The sequence below is a fragment of the Glandiceps talaboti genome, chromosome 1 (genome assembly GCF_964340395.1).
Source record: "Glandiceps talaboti chromosome 1, keGlaTala1.1, whole genome shotgun sequence".
Lineage (NCBI taxonomy): Eukaryota > Metazoa > Hemichordata > Enteropneusta > Spengelidae > Glandiceps > Glandiceps talaboti.
In genome coordinates, this window is record NC_135549.1 from 2,455,001 (window position 1) to 2,472,500 (window position 17,500).

At 33.5% G+C, this 17,500-nt stretch overlaps 1 protein-coding gene across 1 annotated transcript in view; it reads left to right on the forward strand.

Moving 5' to 3' along the window:
• The window catches only part of LOC144443206 (leucine-rich repeat serine/threonine-protein kinase 2-like), a 61,816-nt gene extending 57,191 nt beyond the window's left edge, over window positions 1-4,625 (forward strand). Inside the window, exons 65-69 of the mRNA XM_078132606.1 lie at window positions 553-719; window positions 1,972-2,106; window positions 2,571-2,785; window positions 3,862-3,945; window positions 4,274-4,625. Coding sequence (XP_077988732.1) covers window positions 553-719; window positions 1,972-2,106; window positions 2,571-2,785; window positions 3,862-3,945; window positions 4,274-4,392 — 720 coding nt within the window. The 3' untranslated portion in view covers window positions 4,393-4,625. The remainder of the gene's footprint in view (window positions 1-552; window positions 720-1,971; window positions 2,107-2,570; window positions 2,786-3,861; window positions 3,946-4,273) is intronic.
• Window positions 4,626-17,500: the final 12,875 nt, after the last annotated feature.

The window sequence follows — 17,500 nt, forward strand, 5'->3', positions numbered from 1 at the left end:
ATAATGGCAATGAAGTCTGTAAGACGGATATGACATTCGTGTAATGCTATCAGCTCTCTATCATTCAAAAGCCAGATAGGGCTGAACAACACAACACATCATACAGCATAATGGCAATGAAGTCTGTAAGATACGACATTCGTGTCACGCTATCAGCTCTCATTCAAAAGCCAGATGGGCTGAACAACACAACACATTATACAGTATAATGGCAGTGTTTCCCCAAACAAATTGATTTATTAGGCATATTATACATTCATTCATAACATCCCAAGTCTAGTCACTGACAACAATTATCACACTACCAAAAATTATGAAAAACACAAGTCTTGGTTACTATAGAAACCACTGTGTGCATAAATAACACAGATATTCACAGCTTTAAGTAGTGTCTAAGATACACCAGGCACCCTTATACATTAGCCTAAATGTAACCCCTCACACTGGAAAGATTGGCTTATCATAGGGGTGAGTGACAAGTCATTATCTAAGTCTTGGATTCAGCCACAAAATGGGGCTTACTGACTAAATCACTTTCATCCTTTTCTTCAGAGTTCCTGTATACCAGACAAAGTAGTGACCATTACACCTCGCAAACCAGTCAAATGTATGACTACTGCCAAGGGTAAACTATGGATAGGGTGTGGTGGACAGGTTGTAAGTATTAAGATTGACACCCTGGTACTAGCTACAGAACCTAGTATGGAATACACTGCAGGGTAGGTATACTAACTTGAATTCATTTGAAGTGAGGACCTTAGTTGAGTACTGTATATGTATTTACCCACAGACTTGTTGTTGGCTTTCAAATCTACATATTCTCCATTTAAAGCTCCACTAGTTGTAACTAGAATGTTATTTTTTTCAATCAGACAACCCACAATATATTTACTGAAAATTGTTTGAATACCAATAATTAGACATTGTATATGTAAATTAGAAATTGACTGTATCCACATATGTAGTACAGTATTGAGTAATGGATTTATAATCATGATTATGTGTGTGTGTGTGTGGGGGGGGGGGGGGGCTTATTCTGAGTGTGGACCCAAAAATCAATTTGACTGGATTTATAGTACCATATTATAAATACAGCTACATAAATACATTGTATGTTTACATACAATTGATTCAATACAGTTCAGGATGTACAGTAATGCATTATACCTAACAAAACAGTTTCAAGAAATATTCCAGTTGCAGCTAGTGCAACTTTGTGTTGGAAATGATTTGAAAAACCAATGCTTAGTCTCTAGGCCAACTACTATAAATAGTGAATTTTTAGAATAGTATTTTCCCAGTGTTTCCAATGCTTAGTCTCTCGGCCAACTACTATATAGTGAATTTTTAGAATAGTATTTTCCCAGTGTTTCCAATGCTAAGTCTCTAGGCCAACTACTATAGTGAATTTTTAGAATAGTATTTTCCCAGTGTTTTCCATCATCGATATTAACAGCAAGTTCAAATAGTTAATATCAACATTGAGCTTTTGTTCAGTTTTGATGATGTAAACATTGTCATGAAGATCTTTTTGCTCTCATTTTGTTAATATTTCTATTTGCTTGTCCCAAATCAATCCTCATTTTGGTTTTACGCTGATGAACTATGTGTCATCATTGATTACAGGTTTAATTTTGCGAGAAAATTTTTGACAAAAGATTTTTGGTCACGTCCTCAAGTGTTTACAACAGAGTGCTGTATATTACGAGTATTTTTTTTGCTTATTTCATTTCATGAAGTTGTTTGGCTTCTTTGAGTATGTCCTAAAATGAGGTCGCAGTAATGCCAGTGTACTGGCAAATGATTTGTCCCAGAACTATCACAAATGGCTGACAGTATTTAAAAAAAAAAAAAAAAAAAATCCTCATTTTGTAAATAAAATGTGATTTAAGAGTAAATAAAAGTAAACTTTGTGTAATCTGCTATGGTACCCTAATCAGCAGTATTTCAATACTTTGTTATATTGTGTAGTGGTCGCGGTTTAGTTACCAACATAGCTATAGGAAAACATCTCTGGATTAGCAGACGTAGCAGCTCATTGGTTGAAGTCTGGGATATCAACAAATCAAACAGACTTAATACAATTAATTGTGAGCAAGTCATCAGGTAAGAACAACTTTATTATGTCTTAAAATTTGGAATAGTTACAACTGACTTCTTGTGAAATTTAGACAGTCAACTATTGCATTTTGATTTCTGCATAAATTATTTTTGTTTGTTTCCAATAAGTATTTCTATGTCAAATCTAAACCTCAGTGTCTAACAGTGATCATTGAAAGCTTGTTTGTTCACTTACAAAATCAGTTTTCAGTAGTCTAAAGGATACAGAAGTTTATCATTCCACCTAAAATAACAATCATAATATTAATAAATAAAAAATGATATGTTCAGTACTCTATTACATGCTAAGTATTTAAGAGCACAAACTCAGATTAATTTCTAGAATTATGGTAAATATATTGTATCCATTATGATCTCTATTCTTACAAACAATATTGTACCTTAAAATTAAGCCATGTTGATATTACAGGTATTAATTCTGATGAATTGTCTTCATATTTACTCTTCAGACATCATTATGGACATGAAAAGGAAAACAACAATGGTAATAAAGCTGACAGTTATGTGAAATCACTGGCCATACAGTCCTCACAGACGGCTGTATGGATTGGTACCAATGATGGCCATGTTCTCCTGGCTGAACCGTCTACAAGTGGTAGAATTATTACTGTTATTCAGAGACATGCTGGTCCTGTCAAAGCCTTTGCAGTCAGAGATTGCTCTGGTGAGTTTGACTTTTATTATGTTATTTCAGCTGCATTAGCTCCACTGTCAACAACATCTGAATGGAGCTAACAGTTAGGTTGATTCTCCATTGTTGTCCATCATCTATCATCCATTGGCTGTAAAAAAAAAAAATTTGACCATGATGAACAATAACTATTATAGTACTGAACAATTTGTTATACCATTTACAGAATAGAAAAGTTTCTTTTGAAGCCAAAAGCTAATGATAGTAGGAGACATGTTTTGTAGGGAACTTTTTGACCAGGTTTATACATTATAGGTGTTGTGGACCTTGGAACCAAAAACACTTCACCAATATAATGGTTATTCTTAATTGTAACATAGTTGAACTGTTTCTAGAAAATGCTCATTAATACAACTTCAGAGATTCACCTTGTCCATCTCTTGTACCATTTATGTAACAAAAAAAATAGAAAAAAGACTGTTAGGTCACTTGTATTTACAGTAAGAGTAAGGTCTGTTCGATAAGTTATTGGTAGTGGTTTCTCTGGTCAGTGTAGTTTTTGTAAACTTAGTTTTTATGTTACTTGTACTAGTGCAGACTGATTTTTACAGAGCAGCAAATAATAAATACATTGTGACGTATATTTGGTGTATGTATTACACATACAAACTACAATTCACAAATACATTTATTGGTATAAAACCTTCCTTCAGTCAGTAATTGTTATGAATTCAATCATTTTCACATTACAAACACAAATACACTATTATTATGATGTGCAATTATAATGAAAATCTGGAGACCTGAAACAAAATGTGACTTGGCATAACAAAAAAATTACTAACATTACTACACTGTATCGTCTTGCTCCATAAAATTTACTATCTGCTGGTTAGAGCTTTGTTGAGCAAGATGAGGGCTTGTTTTTACAGGTCTTGTGATTTTAATTGCAAATGTCCAAAATTTTAAACAACTTAAAATGATAAAATAAGAACAAGCCAATTCATAGGTTTTATTTCTACTGTATAATTAGAAAACATCAAGTCCAATATATCTAATAATTAATGTCTACTTTAATTGTTATTATTTTTATTGTCTTTTACTCTTAGGAAGTGGACAAAGCTCCTCATCCTTTGTGGTTACCGTGGGAACAGGGTTCATAGGTCGACCGGGATCAACTATCAGCACATATGGTAAGAGGAAAATAAATTGATTCTTCATGTTTGGAATATACTTCATATTTTCATGAGGTACCTACAAAATGTGTATTCATACTACATCAAGTAATAACATTTCATGTCTTACATTGGAAAATTACATAGTGTGTTAATTTTCACAGTGAAAATAAAGAGTGTCTGTATTATCACCTGACACTCTAATGGTTGATTGAAGGATAACAATTGATCAGATATTCTATTAATAGTTTGGTCTCAGTGGTTATTGTTTCCACATCATCAATTTACTAAATCAGATATTTTCCTTCAACTTGCGAGTTTACATTTTTTTTTTGATATCTTTCAGATACAGACTACACCTATGCCTTACTGTGGGATAGTTCACTTAGTAGACAAGTGAACAGTCTGAGAGCCGATCACAAACGACGGAAAGACTGGCTGGAAAAGAATGATTATCCATCATGAGGAGAACCCATCTAGTCAAGTTTGAGATGTAAATGTACAAGAGACAACACATCTGTTGGTACTTTGCATTTGTATACAATAGTTGTATGAGAAAGAAGATGTACAAAAAAGGCCATCAATGGCAAAATACCAGATTAGTATGCCGTACATTTTATATCTACAGTGTTTTGGTACTATAACATCAAAATACCAGATTAGTATACAATACATTGTTTTTGGTATTATACCATCGTAAATTTTAGCTGTGAATGAATCTATGTCTATATATTTATGATTCTATATGTAGACTAATTAATCCATATCTTTACAAAATAAGATTTTTTGTCTGTGACAAAACATATATATGACTCTTTCACTTTTGACTACTATGAAACAACAACTTACTGCAACTTATTATTGTGACCTATGTTGACTAAGGATGGATATTAATATATTACACTATTAGTCGTAGTAGAATGTTCTATCTATCAGAAGACCAACCCATACAGTGATTTATTTACACATCCAGTGTAGATTTTTGAATACTCCACTGTTTAGACTATCTTGATTACAATGTAATTAATATCCACATAACCAAGACACTGTCTGTGACAAAACATATATATGACTCTTTCACTTTTGACTACTATGAAACAACAACTTACTGCAACTTATTATTGTGACCTATGTTGACTAAGGATGGATATTAATATATTACACTATTAGTCGTAGTAGAATGTTCTATCTATCAGAAGACCAACCCATACAGTGATTTATTTAGACATCCAGTGTAGATTTTTGAATACTCCACTGTTTAGACTATCTGGATTACAATGTAATTAATATCCACATAACCAAGACACTGCAGTCACTCATTTATGTAACCTACAATAATAGTTTGAGTTTGTCTCTATCTTACCTTGTTGAAACTAAAGGGACTGAAGTCATAATTTTGGAAATTGATATCAAGTGAAATCCTTACTATTTTCAGAGAACACTGTATTATAACTCACTTGTGGTTCTGCAGTTTGAATGTAGCAAGCACACTATACCAAATCAGAGTCATTTTGCAAAGTCAAACATTTGCATGCAAGGGAGAGTTCTCCTTTTTTAGTTCAAAACATCATTAAGTCACATAAAATTACAAACTAGTATATATTTAAGTCAAGATAAATGTTTACCGAACTCTTTCCCCCGAAACATAAAGACGTGGTGACAACTGATTTGTACTTGTTTTTTGCAGTGAAAATAATCACATCACATCACATACAGTGTTGTCTGGATGAGCAAAAATCTCCTGGTATATTAACGTTCACTCATTTATCTTCTTGTTGACTTTCACCATTGTTGGTAGGATTATATTGACATTTTCTTTGCATGAGATAACATTATATTAGCAGATTATTACACTGTAAATAACTTGGCAACAATCTGTTAAGAAAATGCTATTTTATGGTAGCAACATTAGTAAGATTTCCATTCCATTTTAGGTGACATCTATTCATTGTACATTCACAAAAAACTCACATACAATAATGCTTTAAAACATTGTAGCTCTTATTTGAGTTTATAGATTATTTTAAACATTAACAGTACACACCAAACTCAAATTGTTAAAAATACCATTTACAGTTTCATAAATTAAAGAAGAGCACAAGGTTATTGTTTATGAAATCAAGAGAAAGTAAATAGAAGATAATATCGTGGTTATTAATATTTTCAAAATGTTTTAAGTTACTGTCATCAAAATATGAATTGTAGACGTTAGTACTATCATTATTATAAATAAGTTCCTAGTTAGGAACTCTTTCTTTATTTGGAAAGTTTGAGAAAATTACCCTGAGTTCTGACAGCAAAGCAAACCTATTCTATTTTATTATCATTAAGTGTTTACAACACACAGGTCTTGCTGTATCGTCATTTCTTTAACACTATAATATTTACCAAATGTTTAAAACCAGTTAAACAACTGCATCATACTGCAGAGAGGCTTATGATTTGTTTCTTTCCTAGTGCCAAGCCACACTTCCATGTTTTTTTTCCCAAGTACTACAGTTCTCTATGTCATTTTTGAAGTAGATGGATATTTGTGAATTCACTGTCATTTTTGAAGTAGATGGATATTTGTGAATTCACAGTCATTTTTGAAGTAGATAGATATTTTGTGAATTCACTGTGATTCACTGTAATATAATACAAACTTTGAAGTTAAACAAGATATGTTGATGTAAGTCATTTTGACTTTCAGTTTGGAGTTTGCGTCGGTTCAAGTAAGGCAGAAGTGACATATATATAAATATAAGGGCCTTGCTTGGGAACTTCATAATCAAATGCTTAAAAATACACAAGGTAACATTTCTGTCAGTTTTATTTTAACTTGCAGTTCTGTTATGGTTCATGAGTTTAAGTGATAACCTTGCATGAGACATGAGGCCGCTCATCCTTCTACGATTTTTTCATAACATTGTGAACAGTTTGTGAGGTTACTGAAATATCACAGTTAGCCTATGATTCTTTTCATTTCCCACAATAACTCACAGTTAGAGCGCCACCACAGGTGCTTGAGGGAAGATTCTTTCAATGATTATGTATAAATGCAAGTTGCGTAGCATTGGCCTGTATATCACTTTCACCTAGGTTCTGATCAATGACATCTCCTTACTGACAGTGAATAAAATCAATGCATAGTATCACAAGGTATCCTTTCTCTTTTAAAAATGGCACTTTTTAATTTATCATATTACCAAAGATATATTCACTAAAAATTGGTCAATTACTTATAAAAAAGACATTCTATCTGTTTAATTAGTGGTCAATATAATCTGTAGTTAGTGTAGTGGTAAGTTTAAATCTAGATTGAAAGCTGAGTTTTGAACCTGTCACCATGTTTAAACTGTACTAGTTGTTACTGGAGTATCATTTTTCAATCAGACAACCACAGTTTATTCACTGAAAGTTGTTAAAATACCAATAATTAGATATTGTACATGTTAACTACTGGTTGATATTATCCATAAGCAGTACTGAAACAGGTTGAAATGTAACTAAACCACATCTGGTCAAAGTCCATCAATCAGCACAAAAAGTTGTTCACCCAATCAGTGAACCCCAACTGTTATAGTGACATAAAAAGTGTATAAGTAGTATTCTGAGCTGACAAATATACCATATTTGGACATAAATATACCATATTTGGACATTACATAACTGCCCCCAATAAACAAGACCTTTATGAGGGACTGTTATTGGTTAGAAGTTTGTGATTAATTAACAAAGACATGATGTTAATGACTGTGTGGGTTGCTGTGAATGAATTTTAAATTACATCTCATCGATTCTCATTCATCTCAGGACTTCTAGAGTAACGACTTTGACTACTGTGAGTGAAGGTGTAAATGGTAACGGTACTGTATAGGAACTAGACTATGTGAGTTAAGGTGTAAATGGTAACAATACTGTATAGGAGCTAGACTATGATTTTGGGTACAACCCAAAAATCAATGTGATTTGATTTATTGTGCATACAGCTACAAAAATATGTATATGCACAGGTGATGATATATTATTCACAATGTACAATATTACAAGTAAGTTATTGTACCTAAGAAAACATATACAAAACATTCCAGTTGCAGTTAGTACAGCTTTAAAGTGGCAATATGGATGAGGATTGGCTATTTATTTTGGATTTTTAATTTATAAAACAACGTTATCATAGCTTCCTACTTGAAAAATCAGTGTGAAACAACATTGTATTTCAAGTGCTTTTTTGTAACTCAATAAATTAAAGAAGCATCATACATGAGTAAAATCTTAGTTATTGTACCATAGACAGTGTCTATGATTGTACCTACAATAACAAACTTTTTACACATATTTTAGCTTTTTGCAATGTATTGCGTTACAAACACAGACTTAGTAATGTTTCATATTGATTTTTCACAGTAGGAAGACATGGTAAAATTGTTTTATAAATTAAAAAATCCAAAATACATAGCCAATCCTCATCCGCATGGCCAATTTACATGGTGACATTAAACCTGCAACAGATAATTATTTCATAGAGCCAAAAACTTAGAGTAGATATGAAATTGGATGAAGGTTGGGGATAGGGTTGGGAATGTTCTGGACAGATTTGTGTTGATTACTTAGTATACCTAAAAATCACATGTATATCACAAGAGTTCAAATATACAAAACTTATTATTGAAGATATCAACTAAACAACTCAAAACTTACAAATTAATAAGAAAATTATTTATTAAATATTGACAATCAGAAACGGCTGAATATATGTGTCAAATTTACTGAATGAAAAAGCCAATGTGGCTATTATTAACAAACCTTAGAACTGAGGTGCTAAAATAAAACTTATGACAATATTTAACCAAGACTAGACTGCCATAATGTCGTACATACCAAGAATATTTACATCAGAATATGTTTTTACATTATATCTATGCATAATATAACTTCTTTTTTTAATACTTAATGTAACGGAAACAAGGCCAATCCATATTTTTCAGATACTAGTATCTTAATTGTTTTTGTTTTTGTTTTTTGCTCGTTTTATTTTCTAAATACATGTATTTTTCCATCATGTAATGAGCACATGATTGCTATGTAATGAGCACATGGTTGCTATGTAATGAGCACATGATTGCTATGTGAATGTATATTCTATGATTTAAAATTCATGTTTCATTTGATAGCTCAATAGTTCATCCTTTTCATTTGCTTTATTTTCTAAATACATGTATTATTTCTATCATGTGATGAGCACATGCCTGCCATGTGATGGGTGCACAGTAATCATGTTTTGATCATGTGATCAGGTGTTGTATTTTATATTTGAGATCATTAGAGCTGGTGATAATATTTGATTGAAGCTGTACACCAAATGTAAAAATGTTTTGATGATGAATTATTGCCAAACAGATTTGGTATCATTTCTACTGATTTGATTCTAAACAGATTTGGTATCATTTCTACTGATTTGATTCTAAACAGATTTGGTATCATTTCTACTGATTTGATTTTAAACAGATTTGGTAGGTTTTCTACTGATTTGATTCTAAACAGATTTGGTAGGTTTTCAATATGGTTTCTAGTGATTTGATTCTGTTCAGTACTTTAGTTTCAAATTTTGAGTAGGAACAACTTGTCCATTTTTCTTACACATAAGAAATGAAAGATTTGAAAAAAAAACATCACAAATTTCATTGTGGTGAGTAGTACTGTCTAAAGTCAAATACATTTACACTTACATATTTAAACCTGTTTTTCTACATCATAGATGAAAAATATTTTAATAATCACAAAATTAGTAAATCTTAGCAATTCAGTATTTTGTATTGTACATCCCATTTCAACTTACCATTCACCGAATCTGCTTGATAAGACCACACAGAAACCAATAAGAAATGTCACGTTACACTTTGCAATAGCATCATTGAATGAATAGTTTCTTGCAACATTTTGTGATAAGGTGAAATGAACTGATGTGTCACCATGCAGACATAATATGTGGAATGTCAAAACATTGGTGCCCACGTCTACAACTAGTTTTAAGTGATTATTTCATAAAAGAGACAACATGTAGCGTGATCTGTCTGTTTTAGTATAGAATATACACTTTTTTTAATGGTTCCTGCATGGGTGTATCAAACACAGCTTGTAAATGGTGAAACTGGCTGTATATAAAAATCAGCAAGGCAAGGAATTAATTTGCCGCATGCCATACCAATCAATCCCAAATCACAGACATCAAGACAGAATATTTTCAATTTTGTCTTGTCACTCAACATATCACTACTGTCAAATTTTGATCTTGAAAGCAAATAAGGATGTGAATAAAGTGCTCATAATCTCTTTTTTATTGTTTTAGTAGCCAGTATTCAGAAGTGTACATTTTAGTATAATTAGTTCACCTGTAAAATATTGATTATTTTCAAAGCCAAATTTTAAATATTTTGATCCATGTAAATTGTTTTTCCCTTCCCCAGATTGATGTATAGTATAAATTGTGATGGTGTTTTCAGATAGAAAGAAATATAAAGTAGTGTAAATATTCCTTTATTAAACATTCAATTTAAGAGAGAGACGTGTATTTTATAAACTTTCTGAAAGTAATAAAAATTATGTAAATGGAAAGATCTCATTTAGTCTGTATGTGTCTTACATCTGTGTGCATCATGCTGATTTTGATAGTTGAATAGCCTTGTATTTTTTGTATTTTTTTTCTAATAGCCATTGAGAAATTACTGTGTGTTAGTATGTATGTATGCGCTAATGTGTGTTTGGTTGTGAACTGCCAGACCAATTGCCTTGGTATTGGGAGGGGGGGAGAATTGTAAAGACCTGATAAAAACTGTTTGTCTGTCTGCCTATCTTTGGGTGACGTAAACGTAAAGTCAAAAAACAAAACATTATTGTTGAGAAAGTATAAAAGTCTGATCACGCAATGATATGCAATTATGTTACATCATAGACCCTCCACGTTGGTGGAGGGTCTATGGTTACATATATGACAGGTCTTTAATTTTCAAGAAATGTCTTTAAAAAGTAGTGTTCTTTCAAAAGAACAAAATCTCTAGGTACAGAATGGACGCATCCAAGATGTTGCCCGAGTTATTCTGGTAAATAGCGCCCTCTTGTGGTTTATTGTTTGCTATATTGCTTGAAAACGCTGTTCTTGTTTCGTTCGAAAGATGTTATAATGAATTGCCGATTGTATATCTCTTGGAAAAATACCATCAGGTTTTTCATAAGAAACGACACAATCCCGAATTCCTTCTCCCCCCCCCCCCATTAATTTCATTAAAATTTAGGTGCGATCAAAAACACCGTAATAACGCTGTGGAAACTGGTTAAGATGGTGTTCCGTACTACTACTCAAATTTGGTACTCGTTACTATGGTTACAGACCCAAAAGCCTTCCCCAAAATACTTTCTTATTCTAAGGCATTTTATCTTTGAATTGTCTCCAGTTCTTTTTGACACAGTCATGACCCCTACGAGTTCCGTATAAACCCGTCAGGGTGTTCAGGAAACATTGAACTGTAGGACTGTGATATCAGTCAGGAAACAGATATGCTTGTAACTATAAAACTTTTCAAACTCTAGTTATCCGTATCTGTGGTCACATGTCTTTATTCTACGTGAAAACCTTTGTCCCCCACCATCACCACCACCATCACCACCACCTACGTGGTAATCTAAGCGTTGTAAAGGTGGAACTTTGAGGTGACACAACTGACGATTCGGAAATACAATGTACGCGTATATAGCATGTTGATATTTTAGTTTTAGTACGTGTAATGTGCTTTCAGTATACTGAATCAGCTGACATTTTTATTCGATCCTGTCCACGGAAAGAATATAAATATAAGGGCACACAAGAATTAAAATAATACCTGACTATAGTTAGATAGCCCCTTAATTCTTTCCTTTCCTTTCGAAGCGATAAGTCTTTTGTCTTATCCTTTTGAATAACAAATCTAAATCTAACGGTTCGCCGGTCTGTCTGACTCCATGTGATCTTTAATAGCTATAAGGAAATCGCCTCTTCAACAATAGCTGGCGAGGCGATCACAGACTGTATTGTTCAATCATTGAAAACTGGGTATTACATTATTAATGTAACCAGGGTACTGAAGCTTCTTTCCTTCAAAGAAAGAAAAATACGACATATACCCCATTGTAAAGAATTTTACCTTTTCCTAGACAACTTTAGCATCCTAGCTATACAATCACATGTGTTATATTCCCAAAGGCATTATAATCATTATTGCCCTCAGATCGGTTACAGAGTTAATATTTGATATGACCTTTATATCTTTATGGTGGGGGTGATGTAAATATTTCAAATGAAGTTCTTCATGGGTCCAGTGATTTTGCCTAAAGGTATAATATTTTGTACAAACTGACAGTCAACAAGTCACTGCATAATCTGGTGGTGTATTCCTAGGTTGTATTGGTAAAATTTTGATGGGTATGACATTTCTAAATGTCTGATTTTGTGATGCATATTAATAGCATGGAGAGAGATATATTAAATCCTGGTAGCTGTTTTTGGTCGATAGAAATACCAAAATTTGACATAAATCGAATCGTTGACTACAATTAAAGCTAGCCCGCATTCACATAGTAGAATTGGGTTTATGTACGCATCATCTTTATCAAATAAAAGGAGAGAGGGGGAGACCGCACACGGTGAATCTAAGCCATTGCATGGATTTTTATTGTGCTTGATGAAATTCTTTTGGAACAACTTCACCGCAATACGTATAAGTTGTCTTGACTACCACTTTTGGACCTCCTCGAAGTCCAATGCTCGATCTGGCTTTCACCTTTTGGATCTATAAAATTATGTTTATCAAAAATCTTGTGTTAATGTTTGCATCAAATTGCAAGGTTTGCTCATTAGTAGAATGTATTTTGTAACAAAAAGGACAAAATGCTGTCATTAATGTGTGTGTGTGTGTGTGTGTGTGTGTGTGTGTGTGTGTGTGTGTGTGTGTGAGGGGAGAGAGAGAGAGAGAGAGACAGACAGACAGACAGACAGAGAGAGAGAGAGAGAGAGAGAGAGAGAGAGAGAGAGAGAGAGAGAGAGAGAGAGAGAGAGAGAGAGAGAGAGAGAGAGAGAGAGAGAGAGAGAGAGTATTATTTACGTACCATCTGTGTCATTATTATATATGTACCATCTGGAATGGTCTCATAGCATGTTGTATTTGTAATTTAGTGAGAAGAAACTTAATTCGTTGTCTATATGTATATATAGTTATATCAATTAATTATAAAAATTATTGTATTTGTATTTGTATTTGTATTTATATTTATATTTATATTTATATTTATATTCATATTTGTATTTGTATTTGTATTTGTATTTGTATTTGTATTTGTATTTGTATTTGTATTTGTATTTGTATTTGTATTTGTATTTGTATTTGTATTTGTATTTGTATTTGTATTTGAACGAACAGAGAGCTCTCAGACGTAGTGGTCTGAGCTATACGTAACCATAGACCCACCACTGATGTAACGTGGGACACAAAAATGAGTTTGCTTGTCACACACACACACACACACACACACACACACACACACACACACACACATACATACATACATACATACATACATACATACATACATACATACATACATACATACATACATACATACATACATACATACATACATACATACATACATACATACACACATACACGCTGGAATTGAGCACCACTGCATGATAGTTCATGTTCATCTGTTTTCGTTTAAACATTGGTAAACTTTACTAACTCAAATATAAATAGTTGCCTTGCATTATGCCTTGAATTGTTAGTTTTAAATTATTATATTTATCCAGTACTGAGTTTGACTTTTAATAATCAATACTGGCGATTTTAAGGGTATATTTTGTAACTTAATTTATAGTGAAATTACATGTAATTCAATACTCATTTGAGTGGGAATTGCAATTAGCTATGTATCGTCGGCCTGTACTAATACATTGTATCTCATCTACCTACGCATACGCATATATACGTTACGGTATGTGTATATGTAGTCCTGCTTGCATACGGAGTAATCCGGGACTCGATTCTGACAATTGTCCCTCCTCAGCAATATAGACTCGTGCACCGCCTGTAAGCAGGGCTAGTTAATGTGAATAGCGGTGAGACACCTTCGAGTTTAGTACAAAATACTGAAAACGCTGTGTTGTAAAGTAGAACGAGGCGAAACCGAGACGGAATTCAATGATCGACGTGTCGCCATTGGTTACGTAAAGTGGCCAAGACAAGCGCAATTTAAATTTCATTTTCAGGAACCATGTTAGTTTACCAGAAATTCCGAACAATTTTGACATGTTGATTTTGTAGTTGCTATATGGTTTTGTTAAGTTCTCTCTAAAATTCTGACCGAAATTTTGACCATTTACATGAACCCACTTATTTACTAGACGACAGACGAGTTACATTACCCCTTATAGTTGTTTCCACATATCATTGGATGTAGTTTTCCATTGAAAAATAGTACATAAATATAGTAACCTTCATAACCTTCTTGATTACATATCTCGTAGTTTGATATACAATACAAATACATATCTCGTAGTTTGATATACAATACAAATCGTCATTTGTATTAGCCTGGGGCTTCATATCGAACATTTATACGACAATATCAAGGTACGTCTCCGATGCAATCTCCGATGTAGATGTCGGCTATTAAATCGTTCATTGCTATTTTACCTTCGTTATTTTGCCTGAATTGACCTTCTTGGTACATGTTTACATTTTTTTTAGCAATTTAAACATGCACCAAAAAGGTCAATTCATGCAAAATAACGAAGGTAAAATAGCAATGAACGATTAGCCGACATCTACATCGGATGTTAATCAGATTGGTCTCCGATGCAGTGTACGCCAACTTTAATAGTATCCTTGTCTAATACGTAGCTTTCCTTCGGACCTTTTATTTGTTCAGAAAGTGTATCCTTGCTGTATTACTATAAAATAAGTCAATTATTTGAACACATATTAATTCCCAGAGGAATTAGTAAACGTTACAAAGTTCAGATGAAAAATTAGAAAAATTGAAGTATACAGAAAATTAACAATAAAGATAGGCTTTAAAAGAAACAATCTATGATATATACTACTGAATTGAGTAATAAGAGTAGTCGTTGCTGTCTCATGTCTGAACATATACTTACATAATTGTGTAACATTAATAGTAATATTATCGTTAGTCATTAAATATATCAATTTTGAATCATTCGGTAAATTTACAGTACAAAAAAGGGACAGTAGTATGTAAGTAAAGGAAATACAATGAGGTGTGTTGTCGAAGAATTGCATTTCCTACCAATACCATGACTCCCTTGATCCTTTGCGGTGGTGACTTAACGATCAATGTTCATCATACCACTACATTCCCACATTCTCATTCAAACCATGGTGTTAGAACGATACTTAAACTGTACGATTTTTGCCTTAGGGGTAGACCATTCGATATCCTGGGGGGGGGGGCTTGGAAGATTGGTGGAGAGTCATTATTTTTTTCACACCTGCTTGCCTGAGAATTATTTTTTTTCTCCTTCGCCTATGCTGGCAACTTTTTTTTTTTTCTTTGCTTCTTTGAGATATCCGGATTTTTTTTTTACGTCAACGTTGAACACCTACATTTGTTGCCACAATTTTCTGTTTGGTTTTCACACAGGGTAATACAGAGAGTAAAAAGATGCTGTTCTATCACACACAGATTTTATTTAGAAAACTACATATTTCATACATGTTTGATTTTCAATTAAATAAACATCATTGACAGTTTTTATGCCATGTTATGATGACACACTGAAAATACAAATCGGAAACTTGATTGGTGAGATCAGACATTCAGATAGACCGGTCAGTTTCTCCAGCTTGGGGGGATGGGGGGGGGGGGGTGTCAGTGTTATTTTCCATTGGGCCAACAAAAAGTCACTGATCCCGTGAATAAAGTTTCATAGCATCTGACAGTAAGCTATAGAGGGAAGAGCTTTGAGACTGGGATATGTCTACCTCTTGTGTGAGTGTGTGTGAATGGGGGGGGGGGGGTTCTAGGGGGTCTCCCCCTAGAAGCCCTGGAGGATTTTTACTTCTAAAGGCAATGTTTAGGCCATTCACAGACACTTTCAGACAATAATTTACAAACTTTACAAGACAGCTCTAACTTTTAAAAAGCAACTATATGAGGTTGAAACATTTTTTAAATAAAGTTTCATAGCATCTTGACACTAAGAGGTGGAGGAAAGAACTTTGATTTGAAACTGGAACATGTCTACCTCTTATGGGGGAGGGGGGTTCTAGGGGCTGTCCCCCTAGAAGCTCTGGATGATTTTTACTCTTAAAGCCAATTTTCAGGCTATTAACAGACACTTTCAGACAATAATTTGCAAGCTTTACAAGACAGCTCTAACAATTGTAAAAAGCAACTACACATGGTTGAAATATTTTTGAAATAAAGTTTCATAGCATAGTAAGAGGTGGAGGGAAGAACTTTGATTTGAGGCTTGGACATGTCTACCTCTTATGGGGGGGGGGTCCTAGGGGGTCTCCCCTAGAAGCTTTTCAAGTTTTTTTTACCAATTTTGGTGAATCTTATTGTTGGTTTAACGAATGAGTGGCCTGTGGGGTGATGGAGTCCAAGGGGTCTCCCCCTGCCAGATCTGTAGTTTTTTGTTTCTATTGAGGCAATTTTTAGGTTATTCATAGCCTCTGAGATATATATTGCCAAGCATTGAAAAGCTAAAGTAAATATAACCTTTTTAAATAGGTTTTCCATGTTATAAAGGTGGGCCTGTAACATTTGTATAGGGGCATTGATGTTGCATGTATAGTAAAGTTACTGATGTGTTAGAGCACTTTAGGAGGTCATACCTAGTGTACAATAGAAACTTGAATTTGAGTTGTGGTGTCGATACATGTAGTGTCTGAAATAAGAAGTATATCATCCCTTCTGACAAATTCATATTGAAGAGACTAGAACTATTTAGATTAAGTTCTTTTAACTATCCAATAGTAATAGTAATAGTATGAAGATTACCATTACAAAACAGTCAAGTTCACTTTTGCCCCAAAGTGCAAGATAAGTGAAGCACTGATTGTGAAACAGCCAAAAAATTACATGGCATGTTCTGTAACTAGTTTGGTAGCTGGGTAATACATGTATTATATGTATAATTTTATGTATAGTTATATTTGAACCCTTACATGAAGTAATATTTAAACCATTTATGAAAGAAACAGAGACAAGAACAAATATATATATGTACCACAGGCTAACGAAACTGACTGGTCCCTGACATGTGTTTGAAACTGTTTGTCATGATTTGACAAGTGTCCTGGTTGGAGAGGTACGAGCAGGTTGAACAGTATACTCGAACCTGTGCATCATTTCCCTGTCAAGATTTTTTTTTTCTAGCAGCAGTGGTCCATCTTTTTTTTTCCATCACCCACTCATATCCGGATTTTTTTTTTCAAGCAAATCCACTTGGCATCTTTTTTTTCCCCGAAATCTTCCAAGCCCCCCCCAGGATATCAAATGGTCCACCCCTTATCTTGAGTATTTCCTATAT